Below are 19,064 nucleotides of genomic sequence, written 5' to 3'. Positions count from 1 at the left end.
TTTCTCTACAGAGTACAACCCTGCGACCTTCTAACTTCCTCAGCCAGATGGGCGTCCCACAGATGTCTCTCATTCTTGTGGCATGTTGGCCTGGTAAATATGAGTAAGGGCTTTGCAATGCCCAAAACGCCTCATGGATTTTAAAATGAGTATCCAGTAATCTATGGGAAGTAGAACTACCACCCTACAATCATACATAGGATAAACTAGACATTACAATCATAGATGTTTTGGCCAGGCCATTTTCTACATGAGTAGTGTCAACAATAAAGTACTGAAGAAAGCGGCTTTTTGTAATGATGTGTGGGAGAATCCGCACTTAATAAATTCTGGGAATTCCTTCTAAGGTCTCCCCCAGGTTTCCTGAGTGATATTTCACATTGCCGCTAAGAAGATGCTCCATGTTTACTCTGCATAATATAGAGTAGGCTTGTTGCAAATGTTTCTTTCCAGCTGTTACTTTTGGGCATTTTGAACCAAGTCGGCACTGGCCAACCTGTTACTGTGCACTCAAGGGAGTGACTAAACTCTCCCATGCAGCTATTAGTCTGTGCAGTAGTTATTTGGAGGTTAAGTGCTGAATTTTAAAGACTGTAATGCAACTTATGTGAATCTTTTGCATGTAATGCTATTTAAAGTCTAGTCTATTAAATTTTAGTTTCATAAATAAAAGTATGATGAAGTAAGGCCCTGTTCACACGGAGTTTTTTGCAGGAGGAAAATTCCTCCTGTAAAAACTGACCCTGGAGGTTTTCATGTTTGATGTGGTTTTTGACGTGGTTTTTGACGTGGTTTTTGAGGCGGTTTTCCAGGCGGTTTTTCAGGCTGTTTTTGCCGAGGTTTTCACACGCATGAGGCTGGGTTCACACAACCATGTTACGTCCATAATGTACGGAACGTATTTCGGCCGGAAGACCCGGACCGAAGACAGTGCAGGGAGCCGGGCTCCTAGCATCATAGTGATGTACGACACTAGGAGTCCCTGCCTCTGCGTGGAACTACTGTCCCGTACTGTAATCATGATTACAGTACGGGACAGTTGTCCTGCAGCGAGGCAGGGACTCCTAGCGTCGTACATCACTATGATGCTAGGAGCCCGGCTCCCTGCACTGTCTTCGGTCCGGGTCTTCCGGCTGAAATACGTTCCGTACATTACAGACGTAACATGGTCGTGTGAACCCAGCCTGACAGCCTTCTGTCAACGGATCTGTCACCATTGAAATGAATGGTGATGCAAACGGAACTTACTTCACACTTGCCTTTCCGTTGAGGGGTTCCCCTGACTGAAAGCACCGACGGAACCCCTGAGCAGAAACCACGCTGATGTGAACAGGCCCACATTAAAAAAAACATTGTTTTCTGTTTGCATCATCATTGACTTCAATGCTGATGGATCCGTTGCTAATGGGATTCCCTACACTGCGGTATTGGTTCAGTCGAAACGACAGAACCCTTTGCACAACGGGGACAAACAGAAACAATTAGCAACGGATCTGTCACCACTTCACACTTGCCTTTCCGTAGAGGGGTTCCCCTGACTGAAAGCACCGACGGAACCCCTCAGCGGAAACCACGCTGATGTGAACAGGCCCACATTAAAAAAAAAAAAGTATACTTACTTCTTGAATCAATTTCCCAACATCAATGTCCATTCGGTGGTACACCTCTGCTGTCGTCATTTCTGTTCCTGAAATGTTAAAAAAAAATAAAAAAGAGATGACATACATGAACAACTGCATAACAAAATTAAAAAATTAAAAATAAAAAAATCTAAAAAAAAAATCTAAAAAAAAAATCTAAAAAAAAAATCAGAAAAAAAAATTAAAAAAAAAATTCTAAAAAAAAAATGCACAGCTCCATACATGTATAGCATGTATGGAACATAGGAGCAAGTGCACTTACTTGTATTTGGATGCAGGACTTCGGTTTTCTGTATCCCTGAGTTCTGTCCACGATGTTTTTCAGCCTCCACGAGCAGACAGGAAATGACAGCCCCTTTCTGGGCTGGACTAGCAGCAGGAGACTGCAAGAAACTCCTCCAAAACTCTCGGCAATATACTCGTCAGAAAACACCTCACTAGTTCGAGGTGTTTTTTGACGTGTCCCCATTGCTTTCAATGCGGTTTTGGACGCGGAAACCGCATCAAGAAGGGTCATGTCCCTTCTTTTTGCCGCGAGGCGTTTTTTTTACTCGCGGTAAAAAAACGCCTCCGTCTCCCATTGAAATCAATGGGAGTTATTTTGGGTCGTTTTTGGCGCGTTTTCCGACGCGTTTTCCGCGTCAAAAAACGTGTCAAAAAACTCAGTGTGAACAGGCCCTAAAAAAGCGTGTTTATTTTTTATGCTGTCGCTATTTATTTTTTATTGTTAAAACCTTCTGTGGGGGCAGCCATATTGGAGGCACACACCTCCTTCCTGTATTGACAGTGCATCAGGTTGTATGTGCTTTATGATCGCTACAAGAAATAGGTGTTAAAAGGGTTGTCTCATAAAGACACCCCCTGTCCATATACCCTATAAATGCATGTGGACGTCATAGAGGTGGATGGTTACGTTGCTTGGGACCCCTCCCTGTGAACCAGAATGGAGAGATGCTCTGCAGGAGTGGCTCCTGTTCTGGTGGACTTGAGCCGTCTGCATAGTACATGGATGGATATTCATCTACTACATTTCTTCTGCAGCAGCCGCTACAAGGGAAATGTCGGCTGGCCGCGCCAGGAACCCGACCCGTGGCTCCAAACTGAAAGGGGTTGTCTCTGATGAGACAACGCCTTTTAATGATCATAAGAGTGACATTGACTAATACAGTAAGAGATTGAATATAGCCCCTCCCCTCAGATATCATGGAGTGGCAGGATAGAAGGAAATGCCAGCGTATTGTGTGTTTAAAAGGGTTGGCCGCTTTTACATATCATTTTTTCTAAACCGTGAGTAAGGGTGATATATGCCACTTACTAATACACTTTGGTCAGAAGTTCAGCACCATTTTATTTAATCTTAAAGTGCCACCCCCTGGTTATCCTGGTCTTCCCCAGGCAGCCCCTCCACTTTCACCCTGAAAATGGCCGCTGATGGAGGGGAACGTGATGTGACCATGCTTATAAGCTTCTCCCATTGTAATGCACTGCGCCTGTGCTAGATTACTGGTGTGCAAGCACAGATTTAAGTATTCTACGAACTGAAGATGTACGTTTAAAAAAATATGTTTAGAATAATCTCCTGATTTAAATGTAATTTTCTTATAATACATTCCCTTTAATATTCTGTAATAATCCTGCATACATGTGATTGTGACTAAAAAAAATTGAAGTCGACGTGACAGTTTTGCAACAGATATATATTTATATCTAATGGTTAATTCTTTTTTTTAATTTTGTTTTTAAATACTGTTTTAGGTCACATTTAAAGGACCATTACCAAGTCCTGGGTGTTGAAAGAAAGGCCACAGGCGAGGAAATCAAGAACGCCTTTTTCACTTTGTCAAAGAAGGTGAGTTTTAATCACTATGATTGGTGAAGATCGCCTATCTCACAAGGATGTATTGTGTCAAGGAGACCACATTGGTGTACACCACCAAGCTAAGCTGAAATAGGTCAGGAAATGGGAAAAGGGGAAAGAATGTGGTCTATAGGTAAATTAATATTTAACTTTTATTGATTTGCATTAAAATTAGTTAAAAGTCCAATGGTGCAAACTGGTATGTGTGAGTGACCCCCAAGCTCACATACCTTTGGCCATGAATTGTGTAGTGAAGTATTGTTATGAATGATTGTGCTGTCACTATTGCTCAAGTGAAAAAACGTAGATTACTGAGCTGTCTAGATGCCAAATTACGTTGCAGGTCGGATTAAATAGAGCCAATAGGCTGCAATTTATGGCAATCTGTCAGTCTCAGGACAGCTAGATTCTGCTATATAGCAGGCTCAGATTATCTTTACTGCGCTGTTAATATCGACAGGCAGCACAGCTGGAACAATTCAAGTTTGCCTTGCAATTGGTATTGATGTCAAGTTATGACAGTGCGGTGAGTAGAGGCAAGCTTTGCCAAACGCACTGCCATGCGTTGTTGCTGCGGTACAGTGTGAACAATTAGTTAACCAACCGCACCCTCATGCCGGTGTCCCTGGAAATCAGAGCAGCAGCGTGGGGAGCGGCCGTAGTATGTGCTGCAGCCGCACTCAGCTGTCAGCCAAGAGGCGGTGTAAAGGAGCCGTCCTCCAGATTGACTCCACTGTCAGAGCGGTCGTGAATAAATATAGTAACCGCGCTCAGCTATCAGCCGAGAAGCGGTATCACGGGGTCGGCCTGCAGATCTGATCCAGTGTGTGCACTGGGTTTCTGAGCGGAGCGGCAAGGACTCAAACACTGAGACTTCAAAGCCACCCCGCAGGACAAGCAGTCCTGTACTGCGGAACTGCGGTCTATTCCCGTAGGTGAATGTGAGAATAGCCCCGGGAAGACCGCACAGGGAATCACCAACAGTCAAGGTAGGACGCGGTGACAGGATGGGGAAAGTGCACCCAGCTGTTCTGTGGGACACAGCGGGGCGCGCTGCAGCCACGATCGTGCAGCAACAAGCAGGCCGCTGACAGCTGTCAGCCGCACTTTGAAGGATCGTATTGAATGTAAAGTGAGTTCAATTGAGCTTGGACAGCTAGGGCCAAGTATTGCACCAGAGGAGTATTGAATTGTGCTAAACACCCGACGCGCGTTTCGCCAGCATTCTGGCTTTTTCTAGGTGACTTTTAACTAATTTTAATGCAAATCAATAAAAGTTAAATATTAATTTACCTATAGACCACATTCTTTCCCCTTTTCCCATTTCCTGACCTATTTGAGTTTTAATCACTATCATGTTACATCGTTGATAAGGTTGAAAAAAGACACCGATCTATCAAGTCCAACCTGTAATCCTTCCGTGTTGATCCAGATGTAGGCAAAAAAAACATGAGGTTGATGCCAATTTCCTCATTGGGGGAAAAATTCCTCCCCTACTCCAAAAATGGCAATCAGAATAAATCCCTGGATCAAAGTCCCATCTCCAGAATCTAGAATTTATATTTTTCAAGAAAGGCATCTAGGCCCTTGAACTATCACAACATCCCGGGTACAGAGAGTTGTTGACGCTGCTATATACGAAACCTGCGTTTTCTTAACGAATTGTTGATTGGTCTATGAAGGTTGGTAGTTTGGACGACAAAGCCATAAGGTAAAATCACAATCTCTGCCTGGTGATTGTGGCCTTGGCTTCTATTGATAGGATGGAGGTCTGTCATTTGGCAGGAATGACTTTCCAAGGAATGAACCTGACATCTAAAAAATCCTACATGGCAAATCAGATATCTGCCTTTGGTTGGAATCTGTCATACTCGATCATGTCACGTAAAGGCCCCCGACACTCAACAGGAAATGGTCTAAATCTGCCTTCTCAGCCATCTAAAATATCTAGCGTATGGTCAGCTTTAGGTTCCCAGGCCAATATCAATATTCAAAAAGTACTGAGCAAAAATGTCAATAATGGTTACGTTTTTGTTTCTCGTTAAAGTATTCACAGGGGGACACAGTACTATGGGTACAGGCCACGGTCACTAGGAGGCTGGCACTAGGTAAATATAAGAAAAATGTATGGCTATACCCAGTGGGCTATGTCCGTAGGAGGCAGGCAATTCTGCTAGATTTTTTTATTTTAGTTTTATTTATTTTTATTTCCTTTTCAGGTGCAGGGTGAGAGTCCCTCGTGTGTTCCACTTGGTGACTCCCCTGCAGGCGCTGGGCGGAAGGAATTCCCACTGTTTCTGTGGATTGCCATTTTGGCGGATGCTCTTCCCACCTCCATGGGTGCCTACCTCTCTGGTGGATGTTCCCCATGTTGGTCATTCGGTTTCCTATTATTACTGCACCGACAGTTGAGGATCCCGGACAGCTACACTACGCATGTGTGTTTTCCGAAGGCGTGACAGGCTGACAGGTAAGTAGTGTCGCTCCCCCCCCCCCCCCGCCATTGGGAGCTGCTGTGGATGGGGAAGGAGCAATTCAGACTATGCCAGCGGACTTTACAGCATTATATAAATAGCGGGTTTTGTCGTTTCTAATGGGTCTTGTGTCGTTTCTAATGGGTTTCTAACACTTATGTGCTGGCAGACATTATCTTCCGTTTTTTACTACAAGCCGTTCCTTTCCACTGGCGGCGCCATTAATTTAGGCCCCTGCTTCCGTTCTCTGCTAGGCCGCAAGCTGGCCACGCCACCCCGCCGTTTTCCCGCACTGTTTTTTTTGTGCTCTGATTGGTCGTAGGGTGGGACCATGAGTCACATACCGCCCTGTCCAACCAGCGCAGCGTGGGTTTTGCTGGAGGGGAGCGGTTTTCTGTTCCACTCGGACACTCTTCACTCTATCTCCTGGTATTGAACGCCATAGTACACTGAGCTTTTTCTTCCTTCACGGGGGACACGGCACCTCGGGGGTTTGGTAGGATAGCCATTTGCTATAGTGTTTTTTTTGTAAAAGGCTCATAATATGTCTTCAAAGGGCAAAGCTCCTAAGACCCACCCCCCCCCCCCCCCACCAGTGTAACACATTTTGCGTGTACGCGGTGCAGTACAAAGTTTCCATGCAAGCAGATTGACTCAGTCTGTGTTCTTTTTCCTCTGTCAAAACCACCACAGGATTCCCCAGCTCCCATGGTTAGTGAGCATATTGCCCCCCAATAGGCGGCTTTCCTCACCCAGGCGGTTGATAATTTTGCCCGCCTCTCTCAGGCCACGGCGGATGCCTTACAACGCCTTCCTCAGCAATTAGCATCTCAATTGTCTGACCCCTCTTAGGCACCACAGTCCGTTCAGGCCCCCAGACATTCTTCCCTGGATTGCACCCATTCTAGTTCACCTAGTGCATCCAGCAAGCGGGCCAGGAAATCAGGGAAGATATCATTCTTCCTCTGATTCCTCTTTGGACAGAAATGCTGCAGGAGTCCTTCATTCAAGAGATATATTTGAACCAGCTTCTTCAGGAGACATCTTTCTCCGACTAGGTGTTTGAGTGCAATAGAAGGGATTCCACTCCTGCTGTGAAGGATCTCATTCAGGTAGTGAAAGATAAACTTAAGATTGCGGATGATCATGCTGAATCCCCTCGGAATGAGTTATTATTGCCACTGGTCACCTCCTCTGGTCTGGTCTTTTTGACAAATTGTTTTCTGATGCATGGAAACACCCTGACTGGCAAATGCATGTGTCCAAGAGTGCGGACTATATGTTTCCTTTCTCTGATGAGTGTGTTATAAAATAGTCACCTCGCCCAAACGTAGATGCTCCCATGGCCCGGCTTTATAAAGATACTACCTTACCGGTTGCAGATGCTTCCGCCTTAAAGAATCCAGTTGATGCCAAAGTGGAGTCTATGGCAAAAGCCACTTTCAGGTGGTTTTATTAATTTCGGTACCCTGCTCCACATCAGAGGCGGAACTCACACGACTCCCGTCCCTTCCGAATACAGAGACCTTCCTTTCAGTCCAGAAACTCCTGGCGGCCCACAAAAGACCTGCTTGCACAGCGGGCTTCCACACAGCTTTTTCCTGTCAACGACTCCTCGGTGCCCGTCCAGGGCCCATGCTTTTTCCCAAGCCATTCACAGCCTCCTCCATCAAGGAGTAATTTTCCCAGTACCAACTCCAGGGTCCAAAATGTTTTATTCAAACATTTTCACATTACAAAAGGTCCCATTATGGATCTAAAACATCTCAATCGACAGGTGAAGATTCAAAGGTTTCACATGGAATTTGCAATCGGTGGATGTTTCCTTGGGGGTTGACCAGTACCTGTCTTCAATAGACATCAAGGATGCTTATCTTCATGTTTACCTTGCTTTGCATTAGGTTCCGAGCATTTCACTTCGGGCTGGCCATATCTCCAAGGGTCTTCACCAAGATCATGGTGGCGCCCATGGCTCTACTCAGATCCAGGGGTATAGCGGTTATCCCATACTTGGGCGATCTTCTGATGAAGGCATCTTCAAAACAGGACAACTTGGACAGTCTCAACATTACACTGGATTGTCTTCACAAGTTCGGATGGCTAATTGCTAATCAACAGCACCAAGTTATCTCTCAATCCTTCTTGGAGAATGGAGTTTATAGGGATGGTCCTGGATACGCAGGTGGCCAGAGTATTCTTACCAAAGGACAAGATCACCCCTCTCAGACAGAGTGACAGTACTCTGCAGGAATGCTCCTTGCTACATCTGCTTTTGCATGAAAATCCTGGGGACGATAGTCTTAATCTTCGAGGCAGTCCCATTTGCTCAATTTCATTCCCAATCCCTACAACTTGCGACTCCATCTCATTGTGAGAAGTCTGCAAGATCTGATGATCCGTCTGCCCCTTTTAGTCAAGAAGGAGCTGCTGTGGTGGATGTCTTTCCCCAACATCTCTCAGGGATAACCCTTCATAACTCTCCACTGGCAACTCACCACAATGGACGCAAGTTTGTCCGGCTGGGGGCATATCCAGGGCACCTGGTCCAACCCAGAACCTCAGCTCCAGATCAACATCTTGGAGCTGAGGGCCATCTTCCAGGCCCTGTCTCACTGAATGTCTTGTCTCCAGGGTCCTCCAGTGTGGATACAGACAGACAACTCTACAGAAGTGGCGTACATCAATCATCAGGGAGGTACAAGAAGCAGGATTGTATAGAAGCAAACCGTTAAGATTCTTCGTTGGGTGGAATAAAATGTCCCAGCAATCTCAGTAGTGCACATCCCAGGAATAGACAATTGGGAGGCGGATTACCTGAGCCGAGGAAAGCCTGGATCCCAGAGAATGGTCCCTTCATCCAGAGATTTTCTCCGCATTTGCATCCGGTGGGGTTTCCCGGACGTGGATCTTTTCAGCATACAGCTTCTCCCCCTTCCCTGGCGATATCTCCGGTTGTGTCACAGCTAGAACTGCAATCCTGGTGTCAAGATTAGAATCTACTTTTTCATATGCCACCGGAACCAATGTTCTAGGTTGTCCATAGCCCGAGATATGGCTGTTTGAAGTGATCCCCCTTCCCCCTAGACCAGGGCGCCGGCGCTCCTTCATGACGTTCCAGAGCAGAGCTTATACTAGCGCTCTGCTCCGGGACTCCTGCTCTGAGGAAGCCCCTGACATCACTGTCCATATATGAGCAGTGATGTCAGGAGAAGAGCTGGAGTGCCAGTCAGAGTGCTAGAAGTGGCTCTGCTCTGGGAGTCCGGCTGGGGAAGCCTCTGACATCTCTGTCTATATATAGACAGTAAAGTCAGGAGCTCAGCTGAAGTCCCAGGCAGATCGCTAGTAGCGCTCTGCCCGGGACTCCGGCTTTGGACTTGTCCCTGACATCACTGTCCATATATGGACAATTGTGTCAGGGGCTTCCCCAGAATTCCGGAGCAGAGCCTATACTAGTGCTCTGCTCTGGGACTGCCCCATACATCGCATTCCGGTCCTAGAGGATCCCCTGACATCACTGTCTATGGGCAGTGATGCCAGGGACTCCTCTGACAGAGGAATGCCCGGCCTAAGTGTCGGAAACGCTCTGTCTGGGGATTCCACTCCTAGAGGGAGCCCCAATGGAGCTATCTACAGGTAGGTGTGTGTGTGTGGCATTATCTACAGAGGGCACTGTGGCATTATCTACAGAGGGCACGGTGGCATTTTCTAGGGAGGGCATTATATACAGAGGGCACTGTGGCATTATATACAAAGGGCACACTGGCATTATCTAGGAAGGTGGGGGCAGTATTTACAAAGGGCACTGTGGCATTAGGAGGGTGTGGCATTATCTACAGAGGGCACTGCGGCATCTACAGAAGGCACTGTGGCATTATCTACAGAGGGCACTGTGGCACTATCTAAAAAGGGGAGGCCCAATCTTGATATTCCTGTGTCTGCGAAATGCTGTGAACTAATTAGCCAGGCTGCATTTAGCGACACTATGGCTCTGTTCACACAGGTTTTTGCAGCAGAAACCGCGTTGGAGACCACTGCAAAAAACTGCCAAAATCACCTCCCATTGATTTCAATGAGAGGCAGAGGCGGAGGCGGTTTTTTCCCGCGAGCGGAAAAAAACACAGGCAGGAAAAAGAAGCGGCATTCCCTTTCTTCGGGCGTTTCCGTCTCTGACCTCCCATTGACATCAATGGGAGGCAGAGAAAGCGTTTTTCGCTGCGTTTTTTGCCGCGGCCGAAAAACGCAGCAAACGTGCAGGCAGGTCAAAATCTGATTTTTATGCCTGCAAAAAAAACTCAGTACGAACAGGGCCTTAAACTGGATTGTTAAAATGAGCACGTGGAGTAAACTCGCAAATTGCCATTAAGTTTAAACCTAGAGCTATTATAGTAATGTAGTATTATAACAATGTAGTATTGAGATAGTAATGTAGTATTATAATAATTGATTAACAATACTTTTGTATTCTATCAAATTTGAAAGTATCAACTTCTCATTTATTCTATGTGTGGCCCATTTACCCGGCTGAGTTTGAGACCCCTGCTCTAGACTGTCTCTCGTACTGTGTGAGAAGCTGCTTCATGCTTATAGGACAGCGTCAGAAGCTGTGAGGTAGCTGCAACTCAGGAGAATCGCTGCTCTTACCTCCCAGTTGTCTAATAAAGGCTTATTTTCATATTTAGAAAAAACATAATTTTTAAAATAACTTTTTGGGACAGAATTTTCACTAGCATTTTTAGTGTGACAGCGCTTATTAGAATAGCTAGGAGATGGGGCATTATTAAACTAGTGACCGAGCCTTTTTAACCTCCTTTATCTTTTTTCTCTCCTTCCACTCCTGCCTCGAGTGTTGAAAAGGGTCAAGGATGCAGGAATCCCAGACATTCTGGTCGCCTCAGACTGGCCTTGCACAGCTTGGTACGCAAATCTTGTGCTCCTCTTATAAGAAGCTTCCTCTGCAGCTCAACCTCCTTTCCCAAGGTCCAATGTTCCACTCTGCTTACCTCGGCTGCGTTTGACGGCTTGGCTGTTGAAACCGCGGTTTTAAAGTTCAAAGGTTTCTCTGTTCTGGTCATTCAGACCATGATTAAGGCCTGGAATACCCCTCCGTTTTTCATCCCGCGTGTTCTGGCCTTTCTCCAGGTCGGTTTGGATCAGAGATTTAGATTGGCTAAAGGGGCAGGTTCCAGCTCTATCTATTCTTTTCCAATGCATTTTGGCTTTACACGCCCCAATTAAGACTTTTTTGCAGGGAGTAGCATATTGTGCTCCTCCTTATCGGTCTTATCTGGAACCTTGGGACCTCAAAGTGGTCCTTGGCGCTCTCCAGGCTTCACCCTTCAAACCTTTGCAGGAAGTTTCTCTCAGGATCTTATCCTGGAAGGTATTCTTCCTTGTGGCGAACACTTCTATCCGTAGAGTTTCTGAGCTGGCAGCTTTATCCTGCAAACCTTCATTTACGGTTTTTCATAGGTACAAGGTGGGGCTACGTCCAGTGCCATCCTTCCTTCCTAAGGTAGTTTCCTCCTTCCATCTTAATGAAGACAATGTCCTTTCTTCGCTTTGTCCTAAACCTTGTCATCCACTAGAACGTGCCTTACTTTGCTTGAATGTCGTTAGAGCTCTTCGGGTCTATATTGCAGCTACAAAGTCCTTCCGGAAGACGGACTCCCTATTTGTTGTTACTGAGGGCCCTCGTAATGGTGGCCTGGCACCAAAGGCCACCTTTGCTAGCTAGATTTGTGTCGCCGTTAACCCCTTCCCTCTTTAGCCACTTTTGACCTTCCTGACCAAGCCTCATTTTTCAAATCTGACATGTTTCACTTTATGTGGTAATAACGTCGGAATGCTTGTACCTATCCAAGCGATTCTGAGATTGTTTTCTCGTGACACATTGGACTTTATGTTACTGGCAAAATTTGCCCGATACATTCAGTATTTAATTGTGAAAAACACCAAAATATAGTGAAAAATTGCAAAAAATACATTTAAATTGATAAAAATGCTATCTGCTTGTAAGACAGGCAGTTATAACACACAAAATTGTTGCTAATTAACATCCCCCATGTGTCTACTTTAGTTTGGCATCATTTTTTGAACATCCTTTTATTTTTCTAGGACGTTACAAGGCTTAGAACTTTAGCAGCAATTTCTCACATTTTCAAGAAAATTTCAAAAGGCTATTTTTACAGGGGCCAGTTCAGTTCTGAAGTGGCTTTGAGGGCCTTATATATTAGAAACCCCCAAAAAGTCACCCCATTTTAAAAACTGCACCCCTCAAAGTATTCAAAACAGCATTCAGAAAGTGTTTTAACCCTTTAGACGTTTCACAGGAATGAAAGCAATATAGAGGGGAAATTTACAAATTTCGGTTTTTTTTGCAGAAATTCATTTTGAATCCATTTTTTGTGTAACACAGAAAGTTTCACCAGAAAAATGCAACTCAATATTTATTGGCCAGATTCTGCAGTTTTTAGAAATATCCCACATGTCGCCCTAGCGTGCTTATGGACTGAAACACAGGCCTCCGAAGCAAAGGAGCACCTAGAGGATTTTGGGGCCTTGTTTTTATTACAATATATTTTAGGCACCATATCCGGTTTGAAGGACTCTTGCGGTGCCAAAACAGTGGAAACCGCCCACAAGTGACCCCATTTTGGAAACTACACCCCTTGAGGAAATTATCTAGGGGTATAGTGAGCATTTTGACCCCACAGGTTTTTTGCAGAAATTATTGGAAGTAGGATGTGAAAATGAAAATCTACATTTTTCCCAATAAAACGTAGGTTTAGCTAATTTTTTTTCATTTTCACAAGGACTAAAAAAGAAAAAGCACCACAACATTTGTAGAGCAGTTTGTCCCGAGTAAAACAGTACCCCACATTTGATCATAGACTGCTGTTTGGACACACGGCAGGGCTTAGAAGGGAAGGAACCCCATTTGGCTTTTGGAGCTCAAATTTAGCAGGAATGGTTTGCGGAGGCCATGTCGCATTTGCAAAGCCCCTGAGGGCACAAAACAGTGGAAACCCCCCACAAGTGACCCCATTTTGGAAACTACACCCCTTGAGGAAATTATCTAGGGGTATAGTGAGCATTTTGACCCCACAGATTTTTTGCAGAAATTATTGGAAGTAGGATGTGAAAATGAAAATCTACATTTTTCCCAATAAAACGTAGGTTTAGCTAATTTTTTTTCATTTTCACAAGGACTAAAAGAGAAAAAGCACCACAACATTTGTAGAGCAGTTTGTCCCGAGTAAAACAGTACCCCACATTTGATCATAGACTGCTGTTTGGACACACGGCAGGGCTTAGAAGGGAAGGAACCCCATTTGGCTTTTGGAGCTCAAATTTAGCAGGAATGGTTTGCGGAGGCCATGTCGCATTTGCAAAGCCCCTGAGGGCACAAAACAGTGGAAACCCCCCACAAGTGACCCCATTTTGGAAACTACACCCCTTGAGGAAATTATCTAGGGGTATAGTGAGCATTTTGACCCCACAGATTTTTTGCAGAAATTATTGGAAGTAGGATGTGAAAATGAAAATCTACATTTTTCCCAATAAAACGTAGGTTTAGCTAATTCTTTTTCATTTTCACAAGGACTAAAGGAGAAAAAGCACCACAACATTTGTAGAGCAGTTTATCCCGAGTAAAACAGTACCCCACATGTGGTCATAAACGGCTGTTTGGACACACGGCAGGGCTCAGAAGGGAAAGAACACCATTTGGAGTTCAAATGTAACTGGAATGGTTTGCGGTGGCCATGTCGCATTTGCAAAGCCCCTGAGGGGTCAAAACAGTGGAACCCCCCCACAAGTGACCCCATTTTGGAAACTACACCCCTTGAGTAAATTATCTAGGGGTATAGTGAGCATTTTGACCCCACAGGCTTTTTGCAGAATTTATTGGAAGTAGGCAGTGAAAATGAAAATGTAAATTTTAACCAATAAAACGTAGGTTTAGCAAATTTTTTTTTCATTCCCACAAGGACTAAAGGAGAAAAAGCACCACAACATTTGTAGAGCAGTTTATCCCGAGTAAAACAGTACCCCACATGTGGTCATAAACGGCTGTTTGGACACACGGCAGGGCTCAGAAGGGAAAGAACACCATTTGGAGTTCAAATGTAACTGGAATGGTTTGCGGTGGCCATGTCGCATTTGCAAAGCCCCTGAGGGGTCAAAACAGTGGAACCCCCCCACAAGTGACCCCATTTTGGAAACTACACCCCTTGAGTAAATTATCTAGGGGTATAGTGAGCATTTTGACCCCACAGGCTTTTTGCTGAATTTATTGGAAGTAGGCCGAGAACATGAAAATGTAAATTTTAACCAATAAAACGTAGGTTTAGCAAATTTTTTTTTCATTCCCACAAGGACTAAAGGAGAAAAAGCACCACAACATTTGTAGAGCAGTTTATCCCGAGTAAAACAGTACCCCACATGTGGTCATAAACGGCTGTTTGGACACACGGCAGGGCTCAGAAGGGAAAGAACACCATTTGGAGTTCAAATGTAACTGGAATGGTTTGCGGTGGCCATGTCGCATTTGCAAAGCCCCTGAGGGGTCAAAACAGTGGAAACCCCCCACAAGTGACCCCATTTTGGAAACTACACCCCTTGAGTAAATTATCTAGGGGTATAGTGAGCATTTAAAAAAATGTTTCAATTAAAATCCATGGATGTGTGATAAACTTTGAAGCACTCTTTTATGCACAGGCCAGGTTTGTCGGGACAGGTTTCACAATGATAAGTTGTGTCTCGTCTTCTCCCTCTGTTGTAACACACTTTACACCTTTTTTGGCTCCTTCCCTTTTTACCAGTGGGGGGGATTTCGCCAGGAAAGTGTTGCCCTGGTACAATACGTGGACCATCGTTTCTAGAAGTACTGGGGCTCTCCCCTTCCTGGTCCCCAAATACAAGGGCCTTGATAACCGCTTCTTGAAACTGAAGGAATGTCCCTGTCCGGCCTGCACATCGGTATAGCACGTAAGCGTTATACAATGCCATCTGTACCACGTGCACGGCCAGCTTTTTGTACCACGCCTTTGTTTTACGCATGGCACTGTACGGCTTCAGTACTTGATCAGAGAGATCAACACCTCCCATGTACTTATTGTAGCTGAGGATGCAGTCTGGCTTGGGGGTCATTGTGGTGCTACCTCGGACAGGGACAGGGGTGATGCCACTACCGTGTATTGTGGTCAACATAAGGACGTCCCTCTTGTCCTTATACTTGACCAGCAACAAGTTATCGCTGTGTAGTGCCCTGCTTTCTCCTTTTCTTAGGGGTTGCCCAATCAGAGTTTTAGAGAGGCCTCTCTGATTTTTGCGCACGGTGCCGCATGCTACAGTACTTCTGGTGGAGAGGCATTTAAATAGTGGGATGCTGGTATAGAAGTTATCCACGTAAAGGTGATAACCCTGGTCCAGCAGTGGGTGCATCAAGTCCCACACTATTTTTCCACTAACTCCCAGGACAGGGGGGCATTCTGGAGGTTCTATCCTGGTGTCCTTCCCTTCATAAACCCGAAACCTGTAGGTGTACCCTGAGCTGCTCTCGCACAGCTTGTACATTTTAATTCCATACCTCGCCCTCTTGCTTGGCAGGTATTGGCGGAATTTTAGTCTCCCCTTAAAATGTACAAGGGACTCGTCTATTGCTATGTTCTTTTCGGGGGTGTACACTTCCTGAAATTTGGTGCAGAAATAATCAATCATTGGCCTGATTTTGAATAGGCGGTCGTATGTGGGGTCATCACGGGGCGGGCACTGTGCATTATCATTATAATGCAAAAATTTCAGAATAATTTCAAATCGTGCCCGGGTCATTGCCATGCGGTATAATGGGGTGCTGTATAAAATGTCCGCACTCCAGTATTGCCTAATCTCTGTTTTTTTTACTAGGCCCATATGTAGGACAAGGCCCCAAAATTTCATCATCTCCGCTGCCTCTATGGGGGTCCACCTAGCAAATGATGACGTGGGATTTTGGGCTAAAAATTGTTGGGCATATAAATTTGTTTGGGCCGCCATTACATTAACAAAATCCTCAGTGAAAAACAGCTTGAAATAGTGAATTTCTGCGAGGCCTACAGTCTCAAATAGAATTCCTGAGCTCCCTGTGAAATCTGGAATGTGAGGCTCATAATTATCAGGGGGTGGGTTCCACAGGGTATCGCTCATTTGGGGGGTTGCCTCAGCTGATGTCCTGGGGCGTCTTTGCGGGGGTTCCTCATCACTGGATGAGGATGATGAGGTCAAGATGAATGGGGCAATTTCCTCTTCTCCCTCGCTGGCCGATTCAGTGTCAGAGGCCAGGATGGCGTATGCCTCCTCAGCGGAGTAGAGCCTTTGAGATGATTGGGCCATTTTTATTAGGGGGGTATGTAGTGCTTCAACACGTGTAATACTCTTTATAGAGGTGGTTTTGTATGTTGTGCTTTTACACATGTAATATGAAATTTATAGGAAAAAAAAAAGAAAAAGAAGAGAAGAATAAGAAAAATTTAGGAGAAAGAAATTTATTGAACGTTCAATATAGAACTGTAAAAAAAACTGAGCTACAACTGTGTCGCTGCGCTATCAAAAATTTAGTGAACAAATTTCAGTTAAAAAAAACTGAATGTATGTCACTAAACGGACGCTGACTATAACGCTATAAATTTATACTAAAACTGTCGCTACGCTATCAAAAATTTAGTGAACGAACTTCAGTTAAAAAAAAACTGAATGTCCGTCACTAAACGGACGCTGACTATAAGATGTAAATTTATACTAAAACTGTCGCTACGCTATCAAAAATTTAGTGAACGAACTTCAGTTAAAAAAAACTGAATGTCCGTCACTAAACGGACGCTGACTATAACGCTATAAATTTATACTAACTGTCGCTACGCTATCAAAAATTTAGTGAACGAACTTCAGTTAAAAAAAAACTGAATGTCCGTCACTAAACGGATGCTGACTATAAGATGTAAATTTATACTAAAACTGTCGCTACGCTATCAAAAATTTAGTGAACGAACTTCAGTTAAAAAAAACTGAATGTCCGTCACTAAACGGACGCTGACTATAACGCTATAAATTTATACTAACTGTCGCTACGCTATCAAAAATTTAGTGAACGAACTTCAGTTAAAAAAAAACTGAATGTCCGTCACTAAACGGACGCTGACTATAAGATGTAAATTTATACTAAAACTGTCGCTACGCTATCAAAAATTTAGTGAACGAACTTCAGTTAAAAAAAACTGAATGTCCGTCACTAAACGGACGCTGACTATAACGCTATAAATTTATACTAACTGTCGCTACACTATCAAAAATTTAGTGAACGAACTAAATGTCCGTCACTAAATGGACGCTAACTATAAGAAGTCAATTTATTCAAACTGTATAAAAAAATATATAGCTAGAACTTCTGCTATATATCTTTTTTTACAAAACGGACGTCAGTAAACGTCCGCTACTCTAATGCTACTCTTTTTTTTTTTTACAGTTTTATAAAATGAAGAAAAAAAGGCCAAAAAAAAACCTGCGTAAACAAATTACCACTGAGGCTGATTATTAGACTCAGCACTCAGTAGCCGCAGGGCGCACGCAAAAAAAAGGTGCAGTAATAAAAAAGGCCAAAAAATAAAAAAAATTGCCACGGATGCTGATCAGTGATGGCGGTCACTGATCAGCACTCAGTGGCCGCAGGGCGCACACAGGGAGGTGCAAAAATACAAAAAAAAAGGAAGTCCTGTGCCAAAAATTGGCGGTCAGTGATGGCGGTCACTGATCCACACTCGGCGGACGCAGGACGTAAAAAGGGAAAGAGGGGGAGGGTGGGATGGGGGGGGAGGGTACAGGGATAAGAAGTTTAGGAAAAAAAACAAGTGCTGCTGCTAAAAAAAAAAAAAAATCAGCAGCAGCACAGTTGATGATGATGACGGTTCACTCTTCTGCAGGAAGCAGTCGGATGAAGACGTCACAGCAGGATCGCAGCACAGAAGGCCTCAGATTCGGTAAGTTGGCTTCACAGACGGTCACACCAGCTCTGCTCACCGTTCCTAACCGGAATGAGGTGGGCAGGGCTGGTGTAAGGTGTTTCAAACACCCGCCATGGCTGCGATTGGTCGGTCGGTGCTGACCGACCAACCATAGCGATCTGGGGGCTGGCATCACCGCCATTTTTTATATGGAACATGGTAGTCATTGGTGCTTTCCTAGACAGCACCAATCACCACCATATCACTGTGCCCTGTGGCACAGTGATTTGCAAAAGCCGCAAACAGCCGCAATTGGCCGGTCTGAATTGAACGGCCAATGGCGGCGATCGCCGATGCGGGGGGGAGGCGACACCCCCCTGGGCATCGTGTACAGATGTCCTGCTGTTATGAACAGCAGCCATCTTTACTTTAAAACTTTTATTTTTGATACGGTAACCCCTTCTGCATTTGGCGTACATGTACGGCAAGATGCGGGAAGTCAATGCTTTCCATGACGTACATGTACGGCAAATGTCGGGAAGGGGTTAAAAAGGCCTATTCTGCTAAGGGTATGGAACCTCCCTTCCGGATCACTGCTCATTCTACTAGGCCAGTTGGGGCCTCCTGGGCGGTGCGGCATAAGACTTCTGCCCTTCAGGTCTGTTAAGTCGCCACCTGGTCTTCATTACATCCGTTTTACCGGATTGATTCTTTGGCTTCTCCCGATGCCATTTTGGGTAAGATGGTGTTGCAAGCATCCGTGGTTTAGGTTGCTCGCATGGCTGTGATTCTTGTTTCCCTTCATAAAAGACTGCTTTAGGACGTCCCATGGTACTGTGTCTCGTCTTTAACGAGAAAACAACAGGATTTTTGTAGTTACCAGTAAAATCCTCTTCTCGTTGAATTCACTGAGGGACCGAGGTCCCGTCCTATTTCTTTAATGATTATGTTTTTTGGGCTTCTTAAGGTTGCTTTTCTCATTGGAAACATATTGTGTTAAAACTTTTTTGCTCTCCTACTGCTCTTGGTACAAACTTAGGAGCTGATTGCTCAGCAGAGGGTTTAGCCCACTGGGCAGAGCCACACATTTTGTTTATATTTACCTAGTGTGAGCCTC

At 44.8% G+C, this 19,064-nt stretch overlaps 1 protein-coding gene across 1 annotated transcript in view; it reads left to right on the top strand.

The window, feature by feature from the left end:
- The window catches only part of DNAJC4 (DnaJ heat shock protein family (Hsp40) member C4), a 70,601-nt gene that overhangs the window by 33,654 nt on the left and 17,883 nt on the right, over positions 1–19,064 (top strand). The window contains exon 3 of the mRNA XM_075837261.1: positions 3,396–3,489. Coding sequence (XP_075693376.1) covers positions 3,396–3,489 — 94 coding nt within the window. The remainder of the gene's footprint in view (positions 1–3,395; positions 3,490–19,064) is intronic.

The sequence above is a fragment of the Rhinoderma darwinii genome, chromosome 9, assembly GCF_050947455.1.
Source record: "Rhinoderma darwinii isolate aRhiDar2 chromosome 9, aRhiDar2.hap1, whole genome shotgun sequence".
In the NCBI taxonomy this organism is placed as follows: Eukaryota; Metazoa; Chordata; class Amphibia; order Anura; family Rhinodermatidae; genus Rhinoderma; species Rhinoderma darwinii.
This window is presented reverse-complemented; position numbering and strand designations above follow the sequence as displayed.